Source organism: Mustela erminea, chromosome 19, assembly GCF_009829155.1.
Source record: "Mustela erminea isolate mMusErm1 chromosome 19, mMusErm1.Pri, whole genome shotgun sequence".
Taxonomy (NCBI): Eukaryota; Metazoa; Chordata; class Mammalia; order Carnivora; family Mustelidae; genus Mustela; species Mustela erminea.
In genome coordinates, this window is record NC_045632.1 from 33,576,115 (window position 1) to 33,595,385 (window position 19,271).

A 19,271-nucleotide genomic window follows, 5' to 3' on the forward strand; every position below is an offset into this window, starting at 1 on the left:
TTTTTGCCTCTCTCTGCTTTCCTTGTTTCTATCTTTCCTCCCTCCCTCCATCCCTCCCTTTCTCCCCCCTCTTCCTCCCTCCCTTTCTTCTTTCCTTCCTTCCTTTCCTTTTGAAAAAGTAATATGGTAAAAGTAATTCACCCTTGTTCTTTGTTTTTTTTTTTTTTTAATAGTAATCTCTACACCTGACGTGGGACTTGAACTCACAACCCTGAGATCAAGACATGCATGTTCCACCAACTGAGCCAGCCAGGCACCCCTAAGGTAAAACTAATTCAAATGCTATAGACAAGACTCCAGTGTAAGCCTGCCTCCCGGCTGAGCAGACCCTTAGCTACCCAGCACCCCCTCAGAGGTAACCACCACCATTAGGTGTTTCCTGCGTCTCCTTGCAGATGTATCCTGTCCACATACAAACGTGCATGGCTCAGTGGCCTCTTCCACTGAGACACAAATGGTGTCATCCTGTACTGTGCTGTGCTCACCATTCTGCACCTTGCTTTTCCTCAGTTAACACTGTATATCTTCATGATCCTTCTCTATGGGGACAATAGGGGGTGACCTCATAATTTTAAGGGCTGCCTAGATTCCATTGCACTGATGTGTCACAATTCCTTGAACCAATCTCCATTGTCACACAGTTAGTCCTTTTCCAAACTTTTATAAGCAGAATTACAATGAATTGCTCCCACTTCTTTGGCCACAATGTGCAAATAGATTATCTAGGATAATTTCCCACAAGTGGAAGTGCTCCGTGGAAGTCCACAAGCCTTCCCCATCGTGGATGCTGCTGCGGGGGGCCCATAGGCTGCGCACGCCTAGCTCCTCACTGCCTCTGCACGCACACACTTCACATTTTCGGATCTCTGCCAATCAGATTTTTAAAAAATGATATCTGGTTGAGGTTTTAATTTGCATTGCTATTATTATAAGCATAGATGAATATCTTATCACTTGCTCTAAAAGCTATTTGTATTATTCTTCATCTCTCCCTGCATGTATATGAATGGTCTAAATCTTCTACTGCAGACTTAGCCTTCCTACAGAGAAACCCACGGCATTAATCCCAGGCTGAGCCCTCTTTGGACCCCTCTGGGAACTGAAAAGAATAGGATCTGTATCTCCTGGTGCATCTGGACCAGAGCCATCCTAATGACTCCAGTTTCGGGTTTACTAGCTGTAAACCAAAGGCGATAATTTACCATGGGAGTTGGGAACGTGACTCAGCCCAGGCCCAGGCGAGCGCTCCCGCCCCTTCTCAGCTGCCAGCTGCCGGTGCCCAACCCAGGGCAGGCCTGTCCTGGGACTTTGCAGCACACCTCCTGCCCATCCTTGAAGAACAGAACTTCTTAGTCCCTCTGGATTTCTGTTTTCTCCCCAAGTCTTTAAAAAGCTGTGGTGGGAACAGAATGCTTCATTCAGAGGAAGCCCTGAAAGGCCCTTTTGTGCTGCATCCAGTCCAGGAACCAGCTCAGTGTTCTCTGAAGGAGAAAAGATTTGGACAAAAGCTGGCATCCTGAGAACCCGGGAGGTCAGGCCCTTGTTAATGAGCCACTGGCGTCCCTGCATCATTAGTATGCGGACACCAGAGCTGCCGCTCCTCCAAGCGGCCCCTGGAATCACCTCCATGCAGAGGTTGATGTTGAGATGGGATTTTTTGTTTTTCTCTGTCCAACACTTGCAGGGAGATCTCTACATATAGGGGCTTTTTCTACCTCGGGACTTGGCTGAGGTGGCTCGTGGCCGAGCTGTCCGTCATTATCTTGATCATACCCTTCTTGTAGGCAGAGCCCAGAGTGGGTTCAGATCCCCACTCTGCCCCTTCCTGGCTGGATGACCTTAGCAGATGACCTCTTGGGGCTAGTGTTCTCCTTGCAAATATGGATTTATAATAGTACCCACTGTGCGGGTAATGTACTGGTGTCTTAGGACGCGGAAAATGTGCAGAAAGGGGATTTGGAGATCACAGAAGAACGGAATTAGAAGGGATTCATTTGCCAGGCTTTTCCTTTGACAAGATCAACCCAAGAAAATAACCACTGAGCTCTTAAAAAAAAAAAAAAAAAGGCAATCAAATCCTAACATTTCATTTTGGGTTGAAATTCAGAAACTTCTTACTACCCTATTACCTTCAGGGTAAACAGTTAAAAACAAATAAAATCAATCAATTAGTCCTTGCCCTTGCTCTGAGGCTCCTTTCCACCCAGCCCCTGGCCCCCCTCCCCCAGGAGAGGGCTCCTATCCGCTTGAATCTACCACTCAGCCTGGGGCTCTGTTGGGGCAAGCACAGGTCATCCTGAGATGGGCCACTTTGGCATGAAGATTATTTTGAGCTGAAAGCCATGGAGACCCTGTGGGCTCAAGAGAAATTTTGCCCCTCCTCCAATTACCTAGAAGAATCTGAATTGGGGGTCTTTTATAGCTTAAGGGTTATTACCAGAGCTAAATTTTATCTGAGTGACCCATCTGTATGGTAGGGCAGCCATCTAATTACTGAACATCTGCTTTTCTTCTTCTGGCCCCGTGAAGTGCATTCCTTTGTTCTGAAGTCCCAGGCCCCTACCCACTTCTCCCTCCATTCGCGATGACACACATGCTTCATTTGTCTGCCCCTCTTCGGAATTTCCACGTGTGTGGAATAGAAATTTGATTTTCTATTAATCTGTCTCAGCTCAACTTGATTCTTCGTCTAGCCAGAAGGACATTTTGAGGGTACAGGAATTCTTGCTCCCCCGACCCCTCCCACAGCTCCGAGGCCCCTGCCAGGGGGCCTCTCTCAGGTGTGTGAACACTTAGAGCTCCCTTACATTCCTCCTGCTGCCTCTGATCGTGGAAGTTCCTTCGACCTAGACTATCTGCCCCCATTCTCCTCTGGCTATGGCTAACTCCTGCTCAACGACAGATTTCACCTGAAGCGTTCATTTCTGAGGATGGAAGGGGGGCAGGGAGGGGCCTGAACCCCCAGATGGGTTATTTACTCCTATGACCCTTTCTCTCCAAAGGTTCTGTCTTGTCACACACGCTGCACGTGTGGTTTCTGAGTCCCTGCAGCCATGAGGCTGCATGCCTAGAGCCAGCACTGTGACTCACTGCGACTGGCAATGGGAAGGGCTGACAGCATGAGTGCGCAAGGAAGAAAAGAGGAACAGAAAGGAGAGAAGGAGAGGACAACAGGTTGGTGGGGAGACGTGAATGTACAGAGGAGCTTTCTGGAATCCCACCGCAGAGAGCAGCCACCCCTTCATTTCCCTTCTGGGTAAAGCCCCCAAGAGATGGGGAGAGGTTGGGACAGATACAGTGGTGGCTCTTGAAGAAACAAGCCCTTTGAAATCCCCTTCTGAACTTTGCTGGGTACTTAGAAGCTTCAAAGTGTTTACAAACCCTAATTACCCCCACACGCTGTGGCCCCAGGCAGCCACCAAACTTGGCCTCAGTGTGTCTGTTTTCAAGTTAGGAAACTGAGCCCCACAGTTAAGTTCTTGCCTGGGGCCCAAAGAGGAAATGACCCCAAAAGGCGGCTCATGTTCTCAGGAAACTACCCAATAGAGCAAGAGCTGGAAGCTGTACTTTGGGCCTCAGTTTACCTATATGAATGAGGGGACACTCCCTGCTCTAAAATTCTTAAATTCTCTACTGTGTATTTACTCAGTCCAGGGGTACAAAAAGGCAGCACCCAGGCCACATTTGGCCTTCAAACGTGTGATGATCTCAGTGTGTGTGGTTTTTTTTTGTTTTGTGTGTGTGTGTGTTTAATAGAAGAGCTTGTAGAGAAGTGGAAATTTGAGGATTCTCTCGAAAGATCTAAAGGCATGGCAACGTGGACCCACAGAAGCCAGCGCCACAGGTATGAGGCTAGCTGGAGCTAAATGGTGACTCCTTCCTTTATTTACATGGGACACGTGTGTGCCAGCTTGTCACAGACCCCAGTGCTCCCTCTTGTCTCTGACCTGGTTTCCTTCACTCATTTACGAAACCTGCTGAACCCTCTTAGCATTTGAATCAAAGCTCTTGAAATATCTCTTCCCTCTTAGTTACTATCTTTAGCTACATTGGCCTTTTCTGGGTTTCTGGTGAAAGTCAAACTCTTCTCAGTCACAGGACCCTTGCATATGCTGTTCTGTCTACCTGGGACACCCTTCCCCCACAACTCTCAGTGGAAGGATCACCTGCTCTGTCTGAATTGGGTTTCCCTTAATATATCTAGAGTAATCTCTCATGCCACATCCCACCTTATAATTATTCATAGGTGTGCTTACTTGCTAGTCTTCTGTCTCCCCTATTAAAATACAAACTCTTGGAGGGCAAGAACTTGCATGGTTTTAGTGGTTGCTCTGTCTGCAACATGCAGCCTAGAACCTGGTGCCCCTTGGGAACTTGGTAAATATTTGTGGCAAGAATGTGTAAATGAATGCATGAGTGGGACCCTGTCAGGCCTATGGGATGTCTATTCAGTGACAAGTGGCCAGTCATCACTGTCTTCCTGCAGTGTTGATAAGAGGATGCCATTTTCCCAGCTTTCTTGTGGCATTTACTCAGGCCCATGTTTGCAGGCACATGTGCTCCTTTTTCCAGAAGCCCTGCAATAAAAGGTGAGTGAGAACGTTTCAGGATATTTGCATTCAAACCCGGATATGTGTGTCAGGCAAGGACAGATGACTAAAGCCATCAAAGAGACAGCAAGATAACAGAGTACAAAACGAGGTTTCTTCCACATGTAGAAAAAGAGGCTTGACTTGAATTAAATCTATAAAGTCCCAGAATGGATGCAGAGAGGGAGAGATGATGGACACCCAACCTCAACAATGAGGAAAAGGGGGAGACTCCCTTGAAGTTTAAAAGAGTTTAAGGCAAAGAAAATCCACCTCCCTCAACCTACTTTATGCAAAGGACCTTCTGATGTCTTCTACCCCAAGACTTAGGATTAGCCAAGAGTAAAAACAGGTTTAAGAAAGCTTCATGGGCAGGCACCTGTGGGTGCCTCAGGCACCTGTGGGTGGCTCAGTGGGTTAAGCCTCTGCCTTTGGCTCGGGTCATGATCCCAGGGTCCTGGGATCGAGCCCCACATCAGGCTCTCTGCTCAGCAGGGAGCCTGCTTCCCTTCCTCTCTCTCTGCCTGCCTCTTGGCCTACTTGTGATCTCTCTCTGTCAAATAAATAAATAAAATTAAAAAAAAAAAGAAAGCTTCATGGGCACCTGGGGGGCTCCATCATTTAAGCGTCTGACTTCAGCTCAGGTCATGATATCAGGGTCCTGGGATCGAGCCCCGTGTTGGGCTCTGCACTCAGCAGGGAGTTTGTTTTTCCCTCTGCCTCTCCACCAACTTGTGTTTGCTCTCTCTCTCCCAAATAAATACATAAAATCTTAAACACACACACACACACACACACACACACACACACATACACATGAACTAAACAAACAAAAGAATCTACAGAACTCTAATAACCCTCCCATAAAAAGGATAGGCTATTACCAAAGGTAATGAGCTCCCTCTCACTGGAGGAATACAAGTGAGACCCTAGAAGCCATTTTTATGACTTGTGTACATGGGATTCCAACGTCAGGTACTGCTGAGGTTTTTCACTTGGTGGTTGTGAGTAGGAGAGTACTCAGACCCTCTGACATTGTATGCAAAATTTTTTCTGGATGAGCATCTTTTTTTTTCATTATGCAAAGTGTTGGTAAGTTTCTTTAGCTTTCACAAGGGTTTATGATTTAAAAAAGATTAAAAGTCATTGAGGGAAACTGATGGCAAGCTGCACATTAGAATCAGCTGAAGTGTTAAAAAAATAGGAGACCCTCTCAAACTCCCACTTCAAGCCCTCTGCATCAGAATCCCCCCAAAATTGTGTTTTTGAAGGCTCTCATTGGGTGACTCTGATGACCTCAACCAAGCAGTGGTCTGAAGTCTCTCAGTGAATTTTAAGCAACTTTGCACCCCCAAAGCTTTAAAATTCCAAGACGGCGGTCACAAAACAGGGCCCCATGGGCTGCTTTGGCTCCTGAGTTTGTTTTTTCAAGAGGAGAGTGAATATTTAAAAACAATAAACAACTTTGGCCAGTGTTTAAAAATTGGGATCATTCATACACACACACACACACACACACATACAATTCAGATTTCCAACATCTCCTACAAAATGCAATACATTTCTCCTATAAATCCCCTAGAAAAGAGCTGACAAAATTAAACCCTAATTCCCAAATCTCAATATTAGACTAAAGCTTACCGTGTTTGCCACAGGCCCCACCATGCCCTGCTACATACAATCAACTTACTTTGCTCGTAAGAGTTAACTGCCTAGTCCCTGCCGGCACTTTAGTTGGAGACCCCTATTTGAAACTTCCCCAGAAATTTACCAGCTTGAGGGATTGTTGACTCCAAGGTGTTTCCCAAAAATAAGACAGAGGCTATCTGTTCCTGGCCGAGTTGGGAACCCAGGGGCCATTAGGTCTGTACTTTCCCCAGCCCCCTGCCTCCTACCCTGCTGACATCTAGGAGTTGTCCTTTAACTCTGTCCAACACTGGGCCAAGGACTTCAAAGCCACACAAGATCCAAATTGAGTTGACACTAATCCTCTTTGGCCTCAGCCTGTTTTCCCGTGCCAGGCAGAAACTTCCCGCCTCTGCTCGCTTCCTATTAAAATTAACAAGCGTTGCAGGCAGGCATCAAAGGCAGGGTTGTGTCTTTAATATTCCAGGCAGGCCCAGGCTGTGATCACAGCCCTTCCCCCTCTTCCTCTCTTCCAACTGAATTGGGGAAAATGGTTCGGCTGGGAGTGCCAGAATCAGAACATTGGCCATCCTTGTCTGTTTGATACTGGCACCAAGGAAAATTCCAGGGCCGGCAGAACATCTTCACAGCAATTTTCTTCAAAGTGCCCTGCAAAAACTGGCCAATTACTTGTAAGAGGCAGCCTTAGAAGGGTGTGTTATTATTCCTATTTTACTAGTAGGGACATGGAGGTCAAATGGCCTGCCCTGGGCCAGAGAGAGACTGAGAGCGAGAGAGAGTGAGATGGATGGAATCAAAGCAATGGCAGCCTCATTGTCCATCTGAGGCTCACACAGACCTGTATCTGGTCCAGGAATTGTAGCACACCCAGGCTTTCATGCCCAGCCCGGTTTCCGTGACCATCCCTCCCGTTCTCATGCTGGACTTCCCAGACCTGAGCTGTAGGAAGACAGAAGGTTAGGAACCCCACAGGGGGCAAGCAGCTCTGTCATCAACCCCTCTACAACACAGAAAATGACTGTGGTGGCTAATTATTCTCCTATACAACCCCCAATCTCTTGTCTTTTGTTTTTTTTCTCCCCCCACCCCTCCGTAACATTAATTGGGAATGATCTGATTATCTTCAGAGAACTATGTATTTATCTTGGAGTGATTCACAAATTGAATAACTAGTACACTATGGTCCTGACTTATCAGCGGAACCCGGACAGGTGGGAAGGGGCTGGGTGGTTGCAGGTTTGGTCCTTCCCAACCTGAGATACCTGTTCAGACAGAAGTCCACAGACACCACCACCCCCGCCAAGATCGTGGAACCAGAGGAAGCGCTGGAGGTCTAGCGAGAGGTTGGCCACTGTTGGCAGAGCTCACTGCAGGGGCTGTAGGTCCTGAGCTGCTGTATGCCCACCCGCATATTTGGAGGGAAAGCACAGCCAAAAAGGGCCTGCAGACAATGAACAATTAGTGAAGTTTCTCGAAAAAGTGGTTTTGATCCCAATGCTTTAAATGCGAACTGCTTTTCTGGGACTTCAGCTAGGGGATCGCCCCTCCAGAAATCTTAGCGTCAGGCATCTTCCCAACAGCTGTCTCTTTAGCAGCCCCCAGAACAGAGTAGGGAGGGGCCTGAGCAGAGACCTAGATGTGGCCACCTCCTTGGTGTTTTGGGGAAACTGAGGCCCCTGGCAGAGAAGTAAACTTGTGAGTGAGTGACACCAGGGAGTGAATTTAGAGGACTCAGTTGCCCTGAGTCCCAGGCCAGTGGCCTTGCCTTAGAAGAGAGAAGAAGACACAAGAGAAAAAGTGAGATGTGTGAAGGTAGAGGGGAATGAGAGAGGGCATGAAGGGGAAGGAATGCAGAGTGAGTAAGAGAAGATGGGGAGGGGAGAGGTGGCTTCAGGACAGACTCTCTGCTTTATTGCATCACCCGGGCACATGGTTCTGTGATGCCTGCCGATGGTCTTTCCCCTGGGCATCTTGGCTCCCCAATTATACCATAAAACCTTCTTTGTACCCCTGGGTGAGGCATGGGGCACTATGTGGGGCCCTAAGTGGTTGCTTCATCTGAACAGGTGGTTCTGGGAATGGGCACACTTGATAGTCTGTATAGGAGGTTTCTGAAGCCCGGGGAGGTTTGTTTCCTCGATGTAGCACCTCACCCAGCTGATCTGCACCTGGGGGTGAGGTTGGGGGTGGTTGATAGGCGAGGCACTCCCCCCACTCAGAGCCTCAGGCTCCCTATCTGTAGACGGGTTTGGGATTGAAAGGGTGTTTAGACCACATTATTGCCCTTAACAGCCCTGGTGTTCTAGAATTATGCTAATTCCAGTTCTTCTGTCTTCTGCTTCTCTCTTCAGGCATTCCTGAGAGGCCTTACAGGGCAAATCCAGAACCCCTTACTATAAATACTTTTCAACTGGAAGGAAGGGTTTCTAAACAAAGGATAAACTGCAGAAGCATAAAATGAATTTTGCCTGCTTGACCATTTCCCCAGGGGCTGAGTGACTGCTTGCAGAGAACTTGAAGGCTGAGGATATGCTCCGGGTGGCCCCTCCACTCCCCACCCAACCCTGAGTGGCCTTCCTAGGGACATACCTGGGTGTTTATCTTCTTCATCCCAAGGTCACTTTGAGCCTTCTGAATGGGGAAATCATTAAAAACCAGTAATGTGGGGATGCCTGGGTGGCTCAGTCATTAAGCATCCCAAATTCCTGGGATCAAGTCCCATAACGGGCTCCTTGCTCAGCAGGGAGTCTGCTTCTCCCTCTGTCTGTCACTCCCCCTGCTTGTGGTCTCTCTCTCTCCCTGACAAATAAAAAAATTAAAAATCTTAAAACGAGCCAGTAACATGGGAAGACAGAGGCAGGCCATGTGGCCAAGAAAGTGATATAAACTGGTCCCAAAGTCGGTTTGGTTAGTGTGCTGCCCCACTGAGCTCTCACGGAATGCAGTGTGTCAGCAAGAATCCTGGACCACAGAGAGGGGCCCCAAATAGCCGAAAATCTTATGATAGTATGCTCAGCCTCAGTAGCAATTAGGAAAGTGTAAATCAGTAACCAAGGAAATGCCATTTTATATCTGTCAGGCTGATGAAAATTAAGTCCGAAAATACCAAGTGTTAACAAGGACATGGACAAGGACACTCAGGGAGGACATTGGTCACAGGAGTGTAAACTTTTGGTGAGCAATTTGGGAATATCTAGGAAAGTAACATAAGCACATGACCTTCTATCCAGCAAATCTGTTTCCAGCTTTACCCCCAGAGAAACTGTAGCACATGTCACAGAAGAAGCCACGTGTGTGGCAATCCATTGCAGCAACATTCATAATAATGGAAAGGGGAAACACTGAAATGGTCATCAGCAGGGAAAAGGATTGAACTGTGAAGCAGTCTTATAAATAGAATACTATGGGGTCGCCTGGGTGGCTCAGTGGGTTAAGCCTCTGCCTTTCACTCAGGTCATGATCTGAGGGTCCTGGGATCAAGCCTTGCATTGGGCTCTCTGCTCAGCGGGGAACCTGCCTCCCCCTTTCTCTCTGCCTGCCTCTGCCTACTTGTGATCTTTATCTGTCAAAATCTTTTTAAAAATACAAATAAATAAATAAATAGAATGCTATGAAGCAGTTAAAATCATAAATTTCAAAATACTGGACAAAAAAAAAAGCAACCAAAAAAAAGGTTGCAAAAGGCTCCATGAGGAATGATGCCATTTTATGTGAGGTTTACAAACTTGTAAAACAAGACCATGTAATTTTTATAGGTACATATATGTGTAGTAAAAGTAGAAAAACATGCGTGGGCATGGTAAACCCTTCAAGAAATTAGTTCCTGGGTTTGGTGGTGGGATAAGAACAAGATATGGGAAGTTTACGTGGGAGGTTTCCACTCTTTCTGTTTTGTTCTTTAAGTCTTCGAAATGAATAGGACTTAATGTTAATATTTGCTAACTGGAAGCTTCCGTATCCGATTTTCAATTCTTATCTGTTTTTCAGATCATCCAGAATACAAATAATAATCGCATAAAACGAGAGAAAACGAGGAAGGGCATTGGGCTAGAGTTCCCATTCAGATTCCAGATCTACAAGCACCCATCATTCCCTTGGGCAAGTCAAGTAGCCTTGAAGGCAAGGCCTGTGTGGTGGTGTTCCCACTGGTTCTAGTGGCAACACTGTCCCCACCCCAGATCCAGTTATTATGTGAGAGGAGGTGGATGAGATGAACAAGGCAAAATGGAGTTTAAAAAGAGCAGCTGCCCCATTTTTTAAAAAGAGTTTATGTATTTATTTGAGAAAAAAACAGCATAAACGGATTAAGAGAGGCAGACAAGCAGACTCCCCACTGAGTGAGAGCCTGACACAGGGCTCTATCCCAGAACCCTGGGATCCTGAACTGAGCCAAAGGCAGATGCTTAACCGACTGAGCCACGCAGGTGCCCCTGCCCCATTTAAATACAGGAGAGGAGGGATGAGAACATCCCGTCTGCACCAGCCCCTGCAGTACGCCTCCATGAACCCCCAAGGCTGTGAACATGCACCGGATAAAACTCCCACATTTCACGAGGAGCTCAGAGCTTACCTGAACTGGGAGAAATGAAGGGCTCGAGACCAGAGTAAGACAAGTGAGGCACCCAGGGCACAAAATCTAAGGAGCTCCTCACTCTCAGGGTCCTTCAAGCACCATCCCACATGTGTGTGCCCTACATCCGGCTCACTTTCTCTTTTTCCGATAGCTATTGACGTACTTCTCGCCCCTGCTGGCAAGCAGGCTTCTGATGACCAGGCCCTGTGTCTGACTCACTTACCGCATCCAGAGGGCTAACCTGAGACCTCGTGCACAGTGGGCCCTGAATGTGTGCTGAATGATTGATGGGACGGAGGGAGGGAGGGGAAGGACAAAGGAAGGATGGATGGACAGACGTGAGCCTCTTGCCCCATCTCCAAAGCCCTAATCTGGGTTGCCAGCCAACCCGGGCCAGCCACTTTGCTGCTGGGGGCAATGAGTATGGGTAATTGTTGGCTTTGGCCTTACTCATCCTTCCTTTAGGGCCGTGTGCAAAGCAGAGTGTTTCACTTGCCCAGTGGGTACTGAATTACAGCCCTGTAGCTGGAGTCCTATGTAATTAAGCAACAGCCACAAACTCCAGAGAGTCTGTGAAGTCTGCTGAGCACACAGGTGATTGGGCATCGAGCAAGGTGGCGCTTAATTAGACTTGGCCTGATTTTTACAATCCACAGAACTGAGATCCAAGTCCTCAGAGGCTGGACATGCACTGGTTAAGGGGTTCTTTACCTGGGCTCCATAAATGGAAGTGGGGGCCTGGAAAACAGAATTCTGTGTGTGTGTGTGTGTGTTTGTGTGTGTGTGTGTGTATTTTGATTGGAGGGAAGAGGCTTGCTTGGAGCTATCCTGAGACAGAACTGCCCCAGAATCCCTGGCATGTGCAGCTTTCTCTGTCTGTCTGTCTCTCTTACACACACAGATACCCACTATCACCTTAGCTGTTGGAACAAATGTCTAGAAAAATATATTTAAAGGAAATGTGTGAAAATAAAAAAGGAAATGTGAAGAACCTTAGAGTTCATCAAAATCTACAGAACCTCTTCCTAATGGTAAGATTTTCCGAATTTGGATCACAGAGGAGGAGGCATCTCGTTAGCCCAGCAGGGGAGGAGTAATAATGCATGGGGAAGGAGGGCGCTGCACCTGCTCCTCTCAACCAGCCTCCTACCCCAAAGCCCAGCCCATCAGGGTTTGGGGCTCTGTCACCCCTCTGTGCCATGCTTTTTTCCAGGCTGGGCCATGGAACGGATTTGTGACAAAGATATTTGCCCTTAGCGTTCTTCACGGCTTCCAACCGCTTCTTTGACTTTTCTATGCTCCCATCTCTGGTCCTGCTCCTTCTACTTATTATCACCTCCCTTCTAAAGATGACAAACTGATGTTTGGAAAGGTCACGTGCCTTGTCGAAGCACTGAGGGCAAATTCCAGGTATATCTGACTCCATATCAAGCCGTCTATGAACACAGCACACCACCGCAAACACAAAATCTTAATAATAGCTACCATTCCTTGAGCACTTGTATGTTAAATGTCTGCTCCATGAGGAGACCCAGTGACCCCCATTTTATAATTGGGGTTCGCAGAGATAAGGGAGATAGAAGAGTCAGAATGCTAACCATGTGCAAAGGACCGCTGCCTATAATATTTGCTGTGCTCTCTCTTGCTAGAGTGTGAAAGGCTGCTGAGAAGCTCACGATCAAGTATGAGGACAACCAGACCATGGCTCACCATCTGGAGGATAATGGCCTATGAAGCTGGGAAGCAGGGACATGCAAACTACACCTCTGTGAGGTACCATTACACTTCTTCACACTTACCAGATGGGTGAACATTTAGAAGTCTGAATACAGGAAGCACTGGAGGAGGAAGTGGGGAAATGGGAACTCTCAGAAATTGCTTGAGGGAAATTAGTGTAAATTAGTATAAGATCTTGGGAGAGTGATTGCCCCCCTACCACCTAGCCATCCCTCCAGGGATGAGTGAGTTTTGCATACTGGTGTACATGACATGAATGGGGACCTTCCCTACAGTATTTCTGTAATGAAGAAAACATGCTACAAGGGTCTAGGGAAGGGAAGATGGGCCAGTTAGGAAATGAGCTGAATCTCCCTGGGGGATGATGATGGCCCAAACCGGGTGGCAGGGGTGGAGGTAGACAAAACCGAGGAGGGAGCTGGTTGGAGGTGAGGTGGGGAGCAGCAGCTCAGTTGGGGACGGGGTTTGAGATGCTGTTTGACATCCACATGCAGATGTTGGGTAACAGCTGGAAATATGGCTCTGGAGTTCAAAAGAGAGGCCAGGGATAGAGATATAAACTGGGAGTCACCAGCACACAGACAGTGTTTAAAGCCGTAAGCCTGTTAATTTTTTATTTCTTATAAATAAAAGAGCTGAAGCAAATACGACCATGTTGACATCTGTTAATTCTGGGTGGTAGATATGATGGTGGTTATAATACCCTTCTTTGTACTTTTTAGTAGGTTTGAACTCTTTAATAATAAAGTTAATTAATAAATAGTTTATAAGGCCACAAGGCTCCAAACAGCTGACCAGTTCTGTGAGAAGTGCCTCGGACCTAAAGCATGGGTACTAGTAACGAATTGAGGAATCAAGTTCAGGTCCTCTGCTGCCAGAAACCTAAATGCAATGACCAGAGGTTGACCCTGTTTCTCCATTTGAACAACAAAAGCTGGCCCACAGTTTCTCAGGGTTCTTTCGGGGATAACCATCCAGGATTCAAGCTGGTGCCCCACAGAGTCCCTGATGACCCAGATGGTATCTACCCACCTCTCATGCCTAGTCCTGCAGATAAGGCCAGAAATACCCCGTAAGGGGGCTCTGGCCCCCCTTACCCCGTAAGGTAGAGCCCATAGAAATAGAGCCCAGAAATACCCCATAGGGGGCTCTGCCTCCAAACAGATGAAAACTGTACCAAGGGGAGTCAGAAAGGACAGGATCCCACAGTCCACAGCCCTCGAGAACACAGAAGGAATTAGGCTGAGCTTAAAGGCAGAGAACTTCAGTGACAGAGTAGAGACTTTTAGTGACGATATTTGAAAAGTGGGGTTTTTTTAGGATTTTATTTATTTATTTATTTATCTGGGAAAGAGCGCAGGGGTGGGGAAGGACAGAGAGAGAGAAGGAGACAACCCTCAGGCAGATTCCCCACTGAGCGTGAGGCCCAGTGTGGGGCTCGATCTCACAGCCCCAAGACCATGACCTGAGCTACAACTAGGAGTCAGATGCTTAACTGACTGAGCCACCCTGGCGGCCCACCATATTTGGAAAGTCTGCATGAGTCCCCCTCAGAACCCCAAGACAGATGGCAGAATAGTCCGTGAGCCTGAAACATACAAACGGGTGGGTGGCTGAACACGTCTGCCGGGTGTTAACAGTATTGCTACTGCTAATAAGTGTGTATTACTATATGCATTCTCCCGCCTAACCTTCATAAGGACAGTGCCATAAGGTTATCGTTTTCATTAGCCAGATGAGAGCGCTGCAGGCTCAGAGAGGTCAAGCTTCTTGGCCCACATCACACAGCAAAGAAGGAGCTGAGTCTGGCCACAAAACTCTGCATCTCAAGCTCTTCACAGCTCTTGCTGAGCTGCAGGTTCCTCTCCATCTCCTCCACAAGAGCCAGGGAAGACAGCTGAGATGTAACTCTGGGAACTGAGCCAATTATTCCTCATTGGCCCATAACTGGGCAGCAGCACTCCGTGAGTCTGGCCACTGGGATGCTGAGATGAGGAAGTGCAGCCTTCGTCCTTGTGAAGTGTGTCATCCGGAAAGCAAGTTCAGTATCTAAACCAGCATAACAAGACCAATGGCTCCAGGCTGCTCCGGGCTGGCTGGGGGCACGTATGTCCAGAGGCTCCCTGTGTGGGAAAAGATGGTGATCCCAGGAGCAAAACACGGACCAGGGTGTGGAGTCCTGGCACAGGGTTTTTCTCTAACCTCAGCACCTGGCCCAACCTTAATTCCTGAGCCATGAGTGCCAGAAACTTTCTAGCAAAAAAAATGCTGGGCTCAGGAACATGTATTTAGCTTTTACCTTGATGGGAAGGGGAGACTAGGGAAACCCTGTCATTTCGTGTGTTATAAGTCAGGGGTATTAGCTGATTCTTGAGAACAACCTGTTTCATTGTTCTGAAAAAAAAACCCTCGACGTAGGCACGTTAGTGAGGCCATACCTGAAGGAGATATTTAGGGCTGTGGCTCAAAGGAGCTCCTGCTACCGTGTGATAAGGGGAGAGGGGCTGCAGCCTTCACAGCTTTCCTGCAGAGAAGTTCTTACCTTGGGACCCCTTGGGTGCGGTGTGAGGGTGGGAGTCTGGGTTCACCAACAAGATTTAAGAGATGCACAAAACCTCTGAACCTGTGGGGGAAATGTTGTGGCTTGGGGCCTTTTTTTCTGGGTAAAGGATCAAGAGCTTCCACCAGATTTTCATAGGACTCCTTGAAAACCCCAAGAAAGCGAAGGATCACTTCTTTCAAGATTAAATAATACTTCTTTGAAATATTGATTTTCTTCTTCTTCTTTTTTTTTTTTTAAGATTTTATTTTTTTTGATTGACACAGAGAGAGAGCAGCAGAGGAAGCAAGAAGCAGTCTTCCCGCTAAGCAGGGAGTCCGATGCAGAACTCCATCCCAGGATCCCGGGATCATGACCTGAAGAGAAGGCAGAGACCTAATAGACTGAGCCCCCCAGGCATCCCTTAAATACTAATTTTCTAAGCGCGGATTTAAGCTCTGCCTGCAACCATTGCATGTTTTCAGGGTGATGCATGTATTTTTGTTTTTATGCTCCATGCAAAAATCTGGAGCTGAGACTCAGAAGACAGGCAAAAGGAACCTGTGGGTGTGCTTCCCCAGGCACTGGAAGGACTGTGTAACCAGGACAGGACAGCCTGGGACAGAGCTCAACATGAACTTGACTGCCTGAAGCTACACAGAATTGTTTCCATCCACACAGCACAGAACCTGGGAAATAGCTTCATGCTATCTGCGGGATTGAATTTTGAGATTTTCATTCAGTTGGGGCCTTAAGCAACATCACGGAGTCAATCATGTGGGGAAGAAGCCATTCCTGGCTCAGAGAGGAAAGAGGGAGGAGAGTTGGTTTGTATGAAGGTGAAGGAAAGTCTGTTCCTTGCTCTGGGCTCACAGTTTAGGCTAGACCCTGTAAGGCATTGATATCTGCTTCAGGGGACACGTGCAGGAGTGGGGGGAGGCTGGTCCTGCCACGACATAGGCTGGGAATGCGGGCCCAGGAAGACGAAACCAGCCTCTGAACTCTGAGAGTAGTCCTACCCAGGCAGGGGTTTCCTGGCCTGAGATGTCCTCCTGACCTTCTCAACGAACTGTATACTCTGGTGTTACTCACCCTTGGCTCCCCAGTGCCCAGCACAGTGCTGGCCTTCAGAAGAAGGTGAATGAATGGAATCTGCCTGGATCCCCCAGAAGGCTGTGAACTCCTTGCAGGCAGGGCCCATTTCTACATCAATACAAGACTACTCCTACCTACCCTCCCTTTGCCTTGCTGATGTCCAATGGGGCTGAATCCCTTTGTTCTCCCTGGAACTTCTTAGCTCAAACCCATGGTTTCAGCAATCCTTTTACATAATGGATGATGGAGACCCCGGCAATTTACAAGTAGGAGGAACTGTCGCCATTGGTCTGGCCATGTCCTATCTTTTTAGCCTTTCTGAAGGGTGACAGTATTTTTCAGGAGAGGCCCTCAGTACCCACAGGCAGAAGCCTCGTGCATTTATTTGTCCACTTACCACTCACTCCCTTGCTTATGTGTTCACTCCCATGCTCACTCCCATCTTCAGTCATCTGACTCTTCATCTCAGTCGTTCAGTTCCTAAACGTTGTGCAGACTGCTTCAGAATCAAGATGCTTCAGACACAGGTCTTGCCTCCCAGAGGTCTGAGATTGGGACACGGGGCACAAGACCCATGAACACACTCACACAATGGAGTAAAAAGTAGTAAATGGCACGAGAAATATACAGACCAGTCACAGAGGGGTCCCAGAAGGAAAGGTTTCTTCTAGGTGAGAAAGGGAGAGATCAAATGCAGCTTCCTGGAGCAAGGGTCAGCAGCCACAGCTCCAGAATCTCTTCATGGAGACGGGGTGAGGGTGGCAGAATCTGGGGGCAGCTTGAAGCTGCATCATCAGGAGGGCCCGTTCCATAAGACTGAAGATCAGTCAGCTGCCTGATCATGATGAGATCGGGGGCTTCATTCACCCCCAAAGTACCCCCTGGCTTCTCCCACTCAAGTAATGGCATCTGATTCATGTCTCCGTAAATGAGGAGGATTTATCTGGACTCGAGGTGGAAGGGAAAGGATGAACACCTGACAGGAGCAAAGGCCTGGAGGTGGAAAAGTTCAAGGCCAAGTAAAGAGAAACCGGATTCCTTAGGTTTTGGTGGAGGGAGTAGAAGGGAGGAGTGGACAGTGACCTTGGAGAGCTAAGCTGAACCTGGAACGCAAGACTATGGTGTCTGGGCTTCATTCAGCAGATGGTGAGAGCCACTGAAGGTTTTGAGCAAGAGAATAACATGGCCAATGTTATTTGTGGGCTAAATCTCTGGGGCAGAGTGGAGAATGAAGAGGAGAAGGCAGGCCATAGGAGGCTGATTCCAGACCCCTCCTAATGTTTGTGGCCAGGGCTGGGGGTGTGTATGTGTGTCAGAGCAATAGTGTAAATGGAGGTTCCCATGTCAATGGCTAAAATACCTAGAAGTTATAAATCAAATGAACAAATAAAATACTTTCTATCCCCCTACGCTTCCAAAGAGAGCTTCATAGCAAACTGAAGGGCCAGGTTCAATGTTTAATTCTCAAATCTTCACATAGGATGGTGCCCAGAGATCCGCCCCATGGCCCCAACCCCCAGTCTGGGGCCCATGTCCAGTCTTTTTCCATCCCTACCTCCTTCCCTCACTGCAAGAGACCCCACATACACCCATAGGCACCCAGCCCACACATCCAAACTCTGTTCATACCCCCAGCACACGGCTACCTCCAGCCAGGCTTCAGGCCTAGAGGGACACACACTGGCTGCCCATCTGCCCTTTGGAGCCTAGGGCAGAGATCCAAGCAAACCCTTGAAAGCAGGCTGGCTTGGGATGAGAGAAAATTCCAGAATTCAGCATGTTACATGTGTGATCTAGAAGGAGAGGTTGCACACTCCCATTGGGCTCATGCCCCTGACTTCTGGCCTTCTCACTCAGGGGGTCTGGAGGACATGCCAAGATAAGGCCCGAGTGGGGGCATTCTAAAGCCCACAACTCCAGATAGGGGCCCCTTTTGCCCACGGTAAGGGCTTTCATGACCAGGGGAGACAAAAATGAGGCCCTATGAAGGAAGGAAGGAGCAGAAATGGCAGATTGCAGAGGACTTGGAGACCAAACAGGTGTAGCTGCCAATCCGAGCACTGTGAGTGCCACTGGAGCCAGCTCCTTGACACCTTGGCACGTGGGTAGATGGCGGGTGCAGCCACCTGCACCCCTTGTGAGAAGCATCCGTATGACTGTACTGCTCGTCCTCTCCTCTGCCCTCCTCCTGCCCGCTCTCTCCAACCCCCAGCCTGCGGCGTCTGGCTGGGCCGTGTGCAGGGCGTCTGGCCCCAGGGACAGGTGGGGTGCGCCCAAGTGCACACCTACACAGCTATAAATAGGGAGCCTCTGGCAGCTGCTCACTCAGCTTCTCTTCCCCAGCTGTCACAGCACTGAAGCCTCTTGGACGCCTGGACCATGGACCCCGGGGAATGCACCTGCATGTCTGGTGAGTAAGGATGCCCAGTCTGGGGTCCTGGAACCTTGCACCAGCTTCCAATATGGAGCCCACAGGACTCTGGTAAATATCTCTCTTCCTCCAATTAGGAGCTGCCAATGGGGTTTGTCTCAGATCGGCGACCTCTGATGTGGTGCCCACTCTGTTGCCTACCAGGCTGATTTGCTAGAATTGAGACCTTGGCTCAGGGGGCACTTAGTGTCAGGCCCCTAGGGGCAGCCACCAGAGTCAAGGGCCTGGCAATCTGGTTTGGGTCCCTTGATGCCATTCACTCCTGACATTTCATATTCCTGAGCCCCCGTATCCTCATCTGAAAACTAGGGTCACTCCTCCCCAGCTGCCCACCTCCCAGGGCTGCTAAGAAAGTGCTAAAATCACAAGGCACTTGCAGAGGTTTTATGTGGACTCCCGAGTCTCTGAATCCCCTTAATTCCGTGGAAGCACATAGCACAGGAGAGAGGTCAAAGTTTGGAGGCATCTTAGGCTTTGGAAATGGCATCAAGAATTCTCATTAAGCCTCTCCGGTCCTTAGCGGGACATATCTGTACCCAAACTTGCCAAAGAAACAGAAACTTCCAGCATTTGACGCTCAAAATTTGATGCTCCAAATGATAGGTGGAATGATTTTTTTTTAATTTTTTAAAAAGATTTTATTTTTATTTATTTGACAGT

General features: G+C 48.3%; 1 protein-coding gene across 1 annotated transcript in view; it reads left to right on the plus strand.

Moving 5' to 3' along the window:
* The first annotated feature begins 219 nt into the window (after window positions 1-219).
* Window positions 220-19,271, plus strand: part of LOC116579592 (metallothionein-4) — a 29,529-nt gene continuing 10,477 nt past the window's right edge. Inside the window, exons 1-5 of the mRNA XM_032325127.1 lie at window positions 220-264; window positions 3,003-3,174; window positions 4,487-4,589; window positions 12,459-12,582; window positions 18,524-18,590. Of these exons, the coding sequence (XP_032181018.1) occupies window positions 18,560-18,590 (31 nt within the window). The 5' untranslated portion in view covers window positions 220-264; window positions 3,003-3,174; window positions 4,487-4,589; window positions 12,459-12,582; window positions 18,524-18,559. The remainder of the gene's footprint in view (window positions 265-3,002; window positions 3,175-4,486; window positions 4,590-12,458; window positions 12,583-18,523; window positions 18,591-19,271) is intronic.